The 14,208-nt window shown below is 34.4% G+C and overlaps 1 protein-coding gene across 4 annotated transcripts in view; it reads right to left on the minus strand.

Annotated features, from left to right (window-relative positions):
* Positions 1-14,208, minus strand: part of LOC126850758 (protein expanded) — a 158,214-nt gene that overhangs the window by 42,984 nt on the left and 101,022 nt on the right. For all 4 annotated transcript variants that reach the window (XM_050594054.1, XM_050594057.1, XM_050594055.1 and 1 more), the window contains one exon: positions 10,739-10,818. In XM_050594054.1, coding sequence (XP_050450011.1) covers positions 10,739-10,818 — 80 coding nt within the window. The remainder of the gene's footprint in view (positions 1-10,738; positions 10,819-14,208) is intronic.

Consider the following 14,208-nt stretch of genomic DNA (forward strand, 5'->3'; position numbering starts at 1 on the left):
ATTGTAAAGCAAGGTCCACCCTGTCTACCAGCGAGTGAGTGCAAGAGGGGGGCCTTCAGCCCCCCTTGCACTTCTCGTGTATGTGTGTGTGTGTGTGTGTGTGTGTGCGCGCGTGCTTCCTATCCATACATGTACTTTGGTATATTTCAAACTTTTTGGAAAGTGGAAAATGGAAAAATCCAAGGAGCTTCGTCCCCGGAAATGTAAACAAACACTTTTTTCACGTCTGCTCTACACAAATATAACGTAAACAAACTTTATTTTTCCTTATTTTATAACAGAAAATACATTAAAACTGTTAAACTTTAAAATCGCATATCTCGGAAACTATAAGAGACCCCCGATTAAGTTATAAGGAAAAGTTACTCAGGGTTATGTCCTTGATAACATATGTCAAGGTCAAAGTCATTGGTGTAATTTATGCATATTTTTATGCATATTTACCCAGTTTATTTGCGCATACTTTGCGTATCGTTTGTTTGCGCATAGTGTGTAATGAACTGTGTCCACCGTAACAAACGTTTATTTACAAAATAAAAATAATAATAAATTTTCAAAAATTTCAAGTCTTCTACATACATACATGCGTGTGTACATCTCAAATTATACAAAATTGTGTATTGTGTCCAAAAGCAACTGTGTCCAATCGGTGCACAAAAAATATGCTTTCAAATGAACAGTATGCAAATATAACGTGTCCAATCAAACAGTGCGCAACTTTGTGTGTCTAATAGCACAATGTGCAATTGTAACGTACCTAATTGTACTAATTGTACTAACGTATCTAATTGTACTGTATACAAGTGAGACTTTCCTGTTTTCATAATGGCTATCATGCCATTAAAAATATGATACAATTATAAATAACGATATGAATTAATATATACCTGTAATAGATGTTTATTAGCAGAGTTGGGTAATAACTTTAGGTTAATAATTAAAAATTAAGTTAATTAATTGAAAATCTAATAACTTTTAACTTAACTTTAAATGTGTTAACTTTTAACTTAAACTAGTTATTTTTAAATGCATTAATGGTAACTTATAAACTTTTTTTATACAAGTTAAAATAGTTCATCAATATTAAAGTCGTGAAAATGATTGGTCGTAGTGCGAATATTTCATTTGTCGTATAAGTTGTTGAAAAAATGATCATAATTTTGAGATAATACTTTTATTAAAATTTAATAAATATTTCTAAATTGTTTTAATTTAGAGTATCTAACAATAAAAAATAAAACAGGTGTGCAGATAAAGCGAATCAAATTAAACAGGAAAGTCCTCTATATACTATTTTAAGCGATTAACACTATTGTAAATTACACAATAGTTATTAAGAAATTAAATAAACAGTGAATGTATGTCCATAATGTGGCGAAATGATTTTTACAAGCAAAGTTTCATTCAAAATGACTCGAATTTATTTAAGATTTTGCAAATGATTTTGCATGATAGTAGACATCGGAGTTGTGCAGCTAACATTATGCACCGCTAGCTATTATCAACGGAATATCAACAAATTTCAAAAACCATTTTGGATGAGATTTTGTCTATAAAGCTCTCTCACTTCTCGTGTACTGATTTGCTAACATTATTTAATTAATACCTTCATAATTATATAATAAGAAATTATATAAGAATAATATATAACAACATATAAAATAACATAATTATATAAGAAATAATTATAAGAAATTTGTATAAGAAATTATACAGGGTGTTCGGTAACTTTAGACACACTCGAAGTGTGAAAGTAAATTGGATTAAATTGAAAAGAAAAGTCCTTTATCATTTTTCTCTTTTAACGCTTCAAAGGAGTTATTAAGTAAGTCCGGCCAATCAGCGCCGATCTTTAGCCGGACGCACGTCAGTGAGCCATCCGCCTGGTATTAGTGCACCGCCGTTAAAGTCACTAGATTGACAAAGTACTGTAATTTTGATTGTAATCTTAGATTGGAACAAAAATTGTCGGATACACTATCCGACGCCATTTTCGCCCCAATCTCATGATTACAATCAAAATTGCGGTATTTTGTCAATCTAGTGATTTTGTTGTGTAGTGATTACTCTCTGGAATGTTAATGGATTGAATTTGAGCGAACATTTTCATGTCGCTGGGAGATTAATGGCAGATTTATTAATCTCCGTGGAATATTGTCACCTTACAATTTAAAATGACTGTAACCTTATTGAGATGTTGATATGCTGTGAGGATACATTCAATTGTGTGGGAGTGAGTGAGATAGATAGGACACTATTAATTGGCATGACATCTTGCATTGCTTTCTCTTTTGATCATATGACTTACGATAAGTAACATCAGAATACTTCCGCCTATTTTTTCTTTTGCTGCTCTTTGCTTGATCTCCGTGCTTTAACTCTTTGCGGCACAGGAATTCAGGTCATAAAATAGACCCATGTTGCACAGGAATTTTATTGCGTTTTAAATCAAACAAAATTGTTATATTTTTATTAATAAAGGTATCACATAATGTAACAAAATAATATAAAATAACATAAATATAAATATAAATAACATAATAATAATAACATAAAATAACAAAATAATAATTATTTAATCGAATTTGTTGTTAGAAGGCGGGACTCAAATAGTCCCACTGTGCCACATAGGTTCATGAATGGTACTACATGAACGGTACACTATATTCAAATCACATTTATAGTTTTAAGAATATTAAAACATAAACAATAAATAAAAATATGTTTTTTTGTATTACTCCCCAAGTTGCATGGTGGGACGAATAAAATCCCACCATACTTTCATCATTTGCAAACAAATTTAATCTTTAGTTTTTATTATAAAACACTTCACTTGTTTATATAGAACTAATTTTTATATAAATTAACTTACCTCTACGATTTTTCACATAAAACCAGGAAAAAATATTATCGCAATAAACCTTCCGCTTACAACAATTGTTGAACCGGTATTAGCATGTTGAAAGTTGCCAACATAAGTGCATACATTTGTAACATTGGATGAATATATTACCAACTGCTTTACGTAAATAAGACGAAATATAAACCTATACACATGCAGCTATTGCAAAATTTCGAGGTGGGATTAAAAATGTCCCACCATGCATTACGGTCCATCAAAAAGGTGGGACACTTTTAATCCCACCGTGCCCCAAAGAGTTAAATGATATGTTATGCGTGCGCGCTTCGTATTTATGCGTGACGCTTTCGGTTGTTATACACATATATACCTAATCATCAAAAGATATCATTTCTACCCTTGAGTGTATATACGAATAAGTCTCGATTACGCACATTACCGATTTGGCAATATTTTTCTGTCGAACAATTCCACTCGGATACAGTCTCGGAGCACAATCCTGATTGGACACAGTCTCGATCGGACACGATCCCGATCGGACAAAGTCTTTATTGGACAATCCCGATCAGATATAATCCCCATCGGACAATTGCAACATATGTGTCCAATTGGAAATGTGTTCAATCGCGATTGTGTCCATCCGATCGAGACTGTTCGATCGGGACTAATTCCGATTGAGACTGTGTCCGATCGGAACTGTGTCCGATAGAAAAATATCATCCTGTCGGTAATGTGCACAAGGATGATCCTACCATTGTGTAAGAAATATTGAGATAGACATTCCAAAGTTAGATACAAACTGATTAGTCAATGATTAAATTTTGTGTTGAGATTTCCTCTATGTTGTTTTAAGATATTGTATCTGATAGCTCATATTAAGCTCATTATAAGCGATTTCCGCTCTTTGTCTATTCGATTCTTTTGTAGTAATATGCATCGCGAGCTTATATGAATAAACATTTTGTAATATCCAGTAATATCGGCGTAATCATATTTATTGATACCCAAACACCTGCTAATGCATTTACATTAATGTAAAATTGCGGCACATTAAGATATTCGTCTTTAGAAAGATTGCAAAGAAACGTTGTAGCAGCATTAGAATACAACATATTTTTAATAATATAATTAAATAAATAATAAAATAATATAATGTAATGTTTTTACAATTTAATGTTCCTACAATATTAATATTAGAAATATTACAAGAACATATCACTATATTATATCCTCTTCGTCATATTCTCTCTCTATCTTAAAAACTTTTTGTCACACAGTCTCTCGTCTTATTACTGTTGACGTCGTTTATGTTCCCTGCCTCAACCAGCGTCTATTTCATCGTGTGCAAAAAGTTCAAAACTCGTGTCTTCGTTTCTGCTACAGAGCTAGAAAATTTGACCCTGCTATTTCGTCGCTCCGAATGGCTCATGATTCGTTAGCGTTTCATCCTACATTTTTACTCTTACAATGTTAGTCTCTCTTACAATGTTATTCAATCGGGCACTTCATCCTATCTGCACAGCCTACTTCTCTTCAACAATGATTTCCACAATTCTGATTTAATCACCCGCGCACAATACCAACTCGCCTTTCCATTTCATCTCGCACATCAAAATTCCAAAGCTCTTTCTCCTAAGCTGCTGTAAAATACTTTAATTCTCTTCTCTTCTCTATTCATTCCTCTCCACCTCTCTCTCCTTATAAATCTGTCGCGTCCTTATACATCATTCATAATTTCGCATGATTATACGTTATTCATATCTCATCCTCGTTACATTACATATCTCGTACACACAATCATCCATATATCCATATCATCCTTGTTTACTACGCTCATATGTGTTTATATTGCTTATATTCTTGACAATTATTTTCTCTTTATTATATTTTATTTACATCTCATCTTCGATACATTACATATATTGCATATACATTCATTTGTGTTCTGCTATGCTCATTGTTGCATTTGCACTTGTTTATGTACACTACTTGGTTATGTACTATTTTATGTACACATGTTATTTATCTGTCTCATTACATCATGTGTGTTTATACACACTCTGTTCATGGTTTCTATATATATATCTATTTTCGGGTTAGGCATTATATTAGCTGCTGGCTGCCGCTCCGCCTTTTATAGCAAAAAATTTAACATTTCTGTCTTATTATTATTATTCTATTTTCTTTTGTAAAAATTGCTTCAATAAAGATTATTATTATTATTATCATTATTATATTATTTTATGAAAAATGTTATTGCAATATTCCAAAAACTTCTCGCGCGAATTGGCCCATCTTTTTATATTAATTATTCAATAATTATTACAAAAATCACAAAACAGTAAAGAATTTTTTTTCTTCATTTAATCTTCTTTATTTGCACACGAGGAGTGATACGATTATTATCGGATATCCTGTATATTATGTAACAGGGTGTTCCATAATAACTGTATCACTGTACTTCTCGTGTGTAGGTAGAGCAGAAACCGAGAAGAAAAGTCCTTTACCATATTTTACGATTTTCGTAATAATTATTGAGAAATTAATTAAACAAGATCGACTGATAAACGCGAAGTAAAAAGGGATAACCCATTGATGTGTGGTTGCTAGAACGCGAAAATCCATCGTTATATACGTAATTGTTGTCATTTGTAGAATGCTCCTCTCAAAATTTCGTTATACGCCTAGCGACCGCAAACTTTTGAGTTGTCTCTGGACCGTTCTTTTTTACCGCGTATTTATACTTTTGCCAATTGGTCAATCTTTTTTAATTAATTTTTCAATAATTATTACAAAAATTGCGAAATAATAAAGGACTTTTCTTCTCGGTTTCATTTGCTACCTGCATACGAAAGGTGATATTATGAGTAATATTACAATTATTATGGGATATCCTGTATATTATGACTTTGTATTAGTGAATTCAAACTACAACCGACTTTTTATTGAAATGATCAATATCTACAATGCCATCGAGAGTGGACAACTTTTCAGCATTATCTGCGGTCGAAAATCTGAAAACATTCGTTTTCTCCAAGACAAACCGTACAGTAAAATTCGATGATGCCATATCATCATACAAGTGCTACCAATTGCCATGCCGTTCATATTCTGCCATCACATAAGTACATGAGAAAATTCCTTCAGCTAGATTTTAGCTGATTGATAACAGCGCGGCATATTACAAGTTAAAGAAATTATTTTGTCGATTATTATTGATTATACAGTGATGAAACTATATCACTCAGCACTGAACGCGAATGTGAAGTGATCGGATTCGGAACAATTCTAATCAATAAACTAATCGATGGACAATTTGGATTGGATGCACATTTTGAAAACATTCTTCATGTAAATCGCAAATTAAAAAAAATCTCTTCTCGGTGGAAGAGTGTATCTCTAAAAGTTTTAATGTTGTTCTTGAAGAAACAAAAGTATACGTGACACGTGACAATGACCTAATGGCCAAAAGTGTAAAACAAGATAATGACACAGAATGTTTTTTAAAGTGAAATCAAGGCAAATGTTACGATCTATATATTTAGCAAATTAAGACACGAAAGACAAGAACACGTTAATAAACAATTGGAGAAATGGTCAAAAAAAGTGTAATGCACAAATTAAAAATGTCAAAACTTAATAACTTTTTTTATGAATCGTGCCAATACAGTAAAACGACCATCGACTCAAGTTCGAACAACAATGTTTTGACTCAATTAAATAACTTGATAAATTGATATATTCAAATATGCGCGAATCGATATCGATAAAATCTCTCGGAGAAGTGAGATACTTCATCAATTTTAAGAATAATGCAACCAGCTATAAATACATTTTCTTAAACATAATAAAGCGGACGCGATGGTAGCGCGACATAGCGAATAAGCATTAATAAACGGGTAAACAGATAGAAAGCGCGAAATGGTGCAAATCATGCAAGTTCGCAGGGTCATGCAGCGTGGTAAAGTCTTACATGCTAGGTAATGATATGATAACAAATCAAGCACGATATGTACAAAAGTGGTCGGTCGGTGTAATGGAATAACCCTGAGAAACGCGTATTTACAAGTAACGATAGTATAAATCTAGCTAAGCGCGTATTTACAAACGGTCGGTACAATAACTCAGCGCATACTACTAAGGAGCGCGTATATTACAAAGCCGAAGAAAAAAAGTACAAACGATCGGTCGGGACAATACAATAATACGGAAAAGCGCGTCTATGGAACGCGTCTATTACGAGGAAGTCAGTATTCTAGAAAGGTGCGAGATACGAGGTGTCTACGTTATCTTACAGTTAGCAATTGGAAAGCCCGGCATAACCACAGGTAGCCTGTGGCCTGATATAATGGTATCGCTAGAAGTGTCCAGCAACCAAAAAACCCGGTTTAACCCGGCTTAAGGTAGCCCGTGGTCTGGTTCAGCGTAAGTGCACAGTGTGCGGCTGCCAGAAACCAGAAAGCCCGGTCTAACAACGGGTAACCCGTTGCCTGATTTCTGCGGAGTCGGTTTCGGATCTGGTGAGTTGTGCGAAACAGGACTCAGGATCAAGAACTGGTGCCAAAGCCACAGATGCCAATTTTGAGACACGCCACATGGCAAATCATAGTGGAAGGGATACATACACAAGCATAACTGTGTACATGTGATGCGCAGAACGGTTGCGTATATATTTTTTTTATATTATTAATTACAGTTTTAATTACCAATCATTGGGGATAGACTACCAAACGTCAATACACGACCACCAAACGAATGCTTACAGTTATGCTATATGCAATCTGGAAAATCGAATTTTATAAAAGGGGAAGAGGACTAACCTCACGCGTGTCTTTTTTCGTATTATTAATTACAGTTTTGATTACCAACCATTAGAAATGAACTAAACGTCAGTACGCGACCACCAAACAAATGATAATGTTTGTTACTGAATCCTCAGTAGTGTGAGAGGGGGGAGGGAGCAACTTCACACAGCTCTTTATTACGGATAGATCATAGGTTGAATTCAAGAACTGTTTTTCTAGAGTTATAACTGCTATTTCAGGCGTATCTCAAGAATCGCATTTGAGTCCACTTTTGTTTAACTTATTAATAAACGATATTAAAGAAATTTTTAAGCATTGTAAATTTGTGCTTTATGCGGATAATCTGAAAATGTTTTGTCAGGTTACTGGTTGAGTTCTGATAACGCAGATCTTTTGTTGTTGCTTAATCTTTCTCATTTTGATTTTTGGAATAATATAAATGGAATAAATAATTTACTTGAACCTATCCAAATGCCACGTGATTCATTTTAGTCGGAAAACAAAATTGTATATACAGGGTGTTTCAGAGCACTTGTGACAACGCTCATGAACGAGCAGAGCACAGTAAACTAAACAGAAAAGTCTTTTACCATTTTTTGATCTGAGCTTTTTTTTCGTTGTTAAAGTTAGCTAATCAGCGCCTGTCTACAATGGAAAACAAAGGAGGGACATTAAAGGTAGTAACGAGATGGTTTTCTGCTATATAGACAGGAGCTAATTAGCTAACTTTAACATCGTATAACAACGGAAAGAAAGCTCAGATCAAAAAATGGTAAAGGACTTTTTTGTTCAGTTTATTGTGTTCTACCCGCTCACGAGCATTATCACAGGTGCTCTAGGACACCCTGTATATGATTTGTTGGGATTTCTTTCTTGGTTACCGATTTTATTCGTGACTTAGATGTAATATTTTATGCTGATTTATCCTTTGTAAAACATATTCAAGCTGTTACAAATCATGCATTTAAGAAGTTTGGATTTTGTTAAGCGGATTCGTAAATATGCATTTTAATAATATTTATACGTCAAGATTGTTATTTTGCTCGTTAGTTAGATCACAGCTGGAATATGCCGCCATGGTATGGGCTTCGTATCAAATTAAATATTGTACAATGATTGAGACAATCCAATATCGCTTTTTCCGGAGAGTTAGTTTTCTTACGAAGAATCCAATGTATTATTTTGACCATATATATATATATATATATATATATATATATATATATATATATATATATATATATGATTATATGATTATGTTAAATATGTTTAAGTTTGTAATATTAGAAAGTAACAGACAATATTTAGATTTGTAACGATCACCCCATCGTTCCCGACATGTCGCCCGCCAGAAGTCTGCCGCCAACAAACACCAGCCTGGCAAAGGCAGAGGCGCTTAGCGCCCTATTTTTAATAACAACCAGCACCGACGGTAAACAAATAACCGACCGCCGAACAGCACCGAGCGTTCCCGAAGAACACCGAGCGTTCCACGCTAAAAACCCCACGCCATTTCCCCCACCTCGAGGGGGACGTAACGACGCGGGTGCAGCTCCGAAACGCCAGGGTATAAAAAGCCCGACAGATCACAGATCTGCATCAGACCGGCAACCAAATCCGCTCGAGCTGTACGCACAAGACAAATTCAGAAATCGCTTCGAAACCGTCAAAAGACAGTAAACCGGAGGTTGACGTGTTCGCAGCCTCCGTCGAGACTTCTCGACTATCTGCTCCAGAGACGAATCTTGTCACAAAACCTCCGTAAAAGACCGAGAGTGGACGAGTTCGCCGCTCTCCTCGAGTATTCTCGAGCTTTACGGTCCTTATACCCGATCGTCCGAACTCTGCGCACGACGCATCCCACGAACCATTATCTGGGAACACGCGCCGCATCTCCGATACCGACGCTTACATCAACTGCAGGCCGCCGCCCTACAGTTCGCGCTGACCATCCGGCAGCATATTGTATGCGCTTTCGAGCATTCCTGTAAATATCGCACCGGCCCGCACGCGCCCCGCGTCACGAGCCGGGATCTTTAACGAGACGCGCAAAAACACCGTCCTAGCCCGGCATCACAACAGTGCGAATACTATAAGCGAATACTATATAACATTGTAACAGCTGACCATTGCCATCGAGAGGCAAATAAACGACGTATCTTTCAACTCACGTCTCGCAATTGTGTTTCAATCTCTTCACCCTGATCCCGATTGTGCTGTTCGCGCACGCGAAACCGCTCGTGAAGCGGCCCGTTACAGATTTCTTGTTTCTTTTTAAATTGATTAGTGGGCGTTATTTGCCCGGACTTAATAGATCGTGTAAAATTGCATATTCCAGCCAGACCTCTTAGAAACAATTTAATTTTTTATAAGAAAGTGTATTGTACTTTCTACGACAAATTCAAACCTCTGAATTGGTTATGTTTACTAACTAATGAATTCTCCGATCGCGTGGATTTCTTCCATTAGCTACTTAGACGATCATTATTTCTTTGCTTTCGTTAAATTTTCTTTATTTTATTTTATCCTATTTTTTTATGTTTTTGTTGTAACTTGGTATGTTTATCTTTTTTCATTTATTCTCTCAGCCTCTTATTCTGCGTTTTTTGTTGATGTTGAAATTGTATTACATTTCTTTTTTGTACTAAAGAAATAGTTTCTCCGTTTATAAATAAATAAATGAATAAATTATTTGATGAGTTATAATTGCTGCAAAATAAAAAAAAATTTGACAAATATTTTCAATTTATTTCGAGAATTGTTTAATATAACTATTGGTGATATACATTACTTTACAGAAGTAGAGTTCAAATGTATTTAAAAATTAAAAACATTATTTATATCAATAAGCATATATTTAAAAAATAATTGAGAAATTCGGTATGAGTAATGCGAAAAGTAAGAGTATGCCCATGAATCCTCATATAATTCTAAATCCAATTGAGAATGAAGAAAACACACCTCGATCTTTAATCATCTTAGTAATTTTTTCGAATAATTTGGACATCTCCAGCAACTTTATTATTTCACGCGCATTTCAGACTATTTATCAAAATAATAAGTAATTACTTACATATGTATGAGAGTTTCGCCAATTCTTCGGGGCATATTTGTTCAGCTTACTTTCAGAATCCACAAATAAGTACTCGCCATCTGAAATAGCAAAAATGATTCATTTATTTTAAGATTTATTTATTTTATTTATTTCATCCATTTTTAATGGAAAAGAAACTTGATGTGTGTCATTAACAGCTCTAATACAAAGTTAATAACATCAAAATTAATATAAACCGAAGTCGAAAAAAAGTAATTAATAATTCACAACTTAAGTAAAAATTACAGCTTAAATATTATAATAGCATTCTTTCTCATATATTTAAACTAAATAATGAGAAAGAATTATTTCAGTTGAATTTAAATTTGAGTTGTGTCTTGTTTTTATTGACTCGCAGTGCTGTTTCTCGATGGTTGAAGTCTAAAAATTATAATGATCTCAATTTATATGAGGAATCTTTTCCTCCATGGCCGGATTCAGAAAGAGACCATACCTCCCCATCGTCACTGTGGGTCATAACTTGTTATATGCATAAACACTCGTTAATACCAGTTGCTGAAGATGGTCAGAATCGAAACACATACAATAAACGATTATGATAATGTTGAGTTCAATATTTATGTTTTATTTTGCTTGCGTTTATTTCAATGTTATATTGATAGTGTTTTTTTTATGTAGTAACAAGTAAAATATACAAGATGTTTCAGAAATAGTTGGCCAAACTTTAAGAGCATATCCCAGTCATTGTAAGGCTGAAAAGATGTCTATAAACATGAGTCCAGAAATGCTTTCTATACTTAAATTATAAACATAGTTTATTCTTTACAGTTATAAACATTTTTCATTTACATTGAACAACATCGACATTTCATGAATTGTTGATTAGAAATGACTCATTGCTTGATTGGAAATGATCATCGCACGCATTCCCGATTTGAACCCCTTGGATTTTTATTTATGATGGCATCTTAAAATTCTCTTATGACACTTTCGTTGCTACTGTGAAAGTACTTCAAAATCGTATTATCGCTTCGTATAACAAAATACGAAATACTCCGGGAATTTTTGAAATGTTTTTGACAATCCACGATTGATGCGAGAAGGAAATCATTTCTAGCAATTTCTGTAATGAAATGTTCTTACAGTTTCAAATATTTTTAAAATCTGTTAAATATTTATAACTTGCAAAGAAAGCATTTCCGGATTCATGTTTAATGACTTTTTTTCATTCTTACAATGAGTAGAATATGCTCTTAAAGTTTGGCCAACTATTTCTGAAACACCTTGTATATATCTTTTGTGTTATTTTTAAAAGAATGCGCACTTAATTGAGACAAGTGTATAGAGAGCGGGAATTTTTATTCATTTTTGTTTTGATATAGTCTATCTATCTAAACTTTATATACACATAGTTTTTGTTCTTCTGTAGAAGTCACATGGTTGCTTAATAAAATATATGGTTACGTCTCAGCAATTAGTTTACGTTGTTTAGTTACAATAGTTAGTTTAAATACATTTAAGTATAATAATTGTTTAATTACAATACAATATAATAATTAAAATATTTGCACAATTAATACAATTGAGCTCTTTATTAACCTGTTTGCCTTTTTGCTGTTAGTTGAATTTAAATTTGTATGAGAAAAATTAATGTGCCCCGAAAAATCATTTGTCAGCGAGCACATATGTGTCTTGTATTTTCTAAAGAAAGTATAATGAGGTTCAACAAAAAATAATTGATCTAAGCGATTTTAAAGGAATACAGATTGATGTCCTCAAGTAGATCAGGGCAATTAAAATAATTTACTAGTTTAGACACGAATAGCAAATTCAAGAAAATTACAATTTTTTTAAATCTTTCAATAAATAGTTATAGTTTTGTTCAAAAAAATTCATCGGTGTACGCAAGTTAAAACTAACGCGATGAAGAAAACAATGTTAAATTTTCTTAAACAGAGTACATTGATTTGCGTGAAAAAGAGCTCAAACGATTAAAGCATTGACTGCCAGACATATTTAGAGCGTTTTGCCCTGGGTGCCAAGGTTTTATTTTGAAGAATACATGAAATTTTACAAAAATATATATATATAAGTTACTGATACAATATTGTAATAGCATTTACAGTAATTTTTATTGAAAAAACCACTACGAGATAACTCGTAGTTGGCGTCACTGAATAAAATTCCTGTGCTGGTTGCCACTTACGAGTTATCTCGTAGTGGTTTTTTAATAAAAATTACTGTAAATGCTATTACAATATTGTATCAGTAACTTATACACTCAATAAATTTAATGGGCTATAGTTTATAAACTTAATATATCATCGCAGGTCTTCTCCAGAGATTGAGATTGAGCTTTTAGGCAATCAGATTTGTCTCGGACATTTTTATAGAATTTTGCACCCATAGACTATGAATCACTATTACAAACTAGTTTATGTATCATCCTCTCCGTATCCTCGTCCCCAATATCCTCCTGCTCAAGTCCTCGCCTACGCTCCATCGAGATACTCTCCGAGGTCTTCTTCGCCACGACCGACTAGATATATGCTTCCAGGCTTGGTTGGATACCAAGCTCTTGAATATGCTTCTTGTGGTATTTCGTAACCACCCCGTCCCATGTCATTACATAGGGAACTACCCTTGCCTTCGTTTTATGTATTAATGCAAGCTCATTTAAGTAAAATTATATATATATATTTTTTTAAAATTTCAATTATCTTATATATACACATACATATATGTTACATATCTTATCCAAGTATATTCTAATCCGCTACGTGACGACAGTCCTTAGCGCGCGTTTATTCGGTATAAGATAATACAAAACCTTCCTTCCTTCCTTCCTAGACTCTGCGGCGCCATAGCTCTTTCAATCTCCGATAGCGTATCGCCTCCGATGACGACATCGCGTCTACCTGCGTTGCATGACTTCGACCGGCGCGGACAATCATGTCCGATCATGAACGCTTCGTATTTCGTTTGTATACCTTGATATCTGATAATTCCGCACTAGACGATTTTTCTTTTTCAGCAAGAAGGAGAGACACGGGCGACGCGCTCGCTGCAGTTCGAAGTTTTTCCGTAAGGACGGTCGAAGGCGAGAGATGCCGTATGTCATGCGATATTTTTCGATTTTCCACAGGTCTGGGGAGAAGGAGGAGGAGGAGGAGGAGGAGGGGAATGCAATGGGACATCTCTGCTATCTTCGGCGCCCGATATTTTACCGGCTGCTGACACCTCGGACATCTTGTCGACTTTCTCTCTCACTCTATTTTCTCTCTCGTTTTTCCAGCTCGTCGGAACCAATCAAACAGCCGGCAACTATAGGAGAAACCAAAGGAGCGCTCGGTCACCGGGCCGGAGAGATCTACTCTTCGCTTAAATGCCACATTTAACTCTCACTCTTATAAGATTTCAGTTAGCCCACCGCACTAGGACCCCGACCAGAAAAGCAGAGGACCCAGGTTCCAGCCCGAGTATTTCCA

The sequence above is a fragment of the Cataglyphis hispanica genome, chromosome 7 (assembly GCF_021464435.1).
Source record: "Cataglyphis hispanica isolate Lineage 1 chromosome 7, ULB_Chis1_1.0, whole genome shotgun sequence".
NCBI classification, from domain to species: domain Eukaryota; kingdom Metazoa; phylum Arthropoda; class Insecta; order Hymenoptera; family Formicidae; genus Cataglyphis; species Cataglyphis hispanica.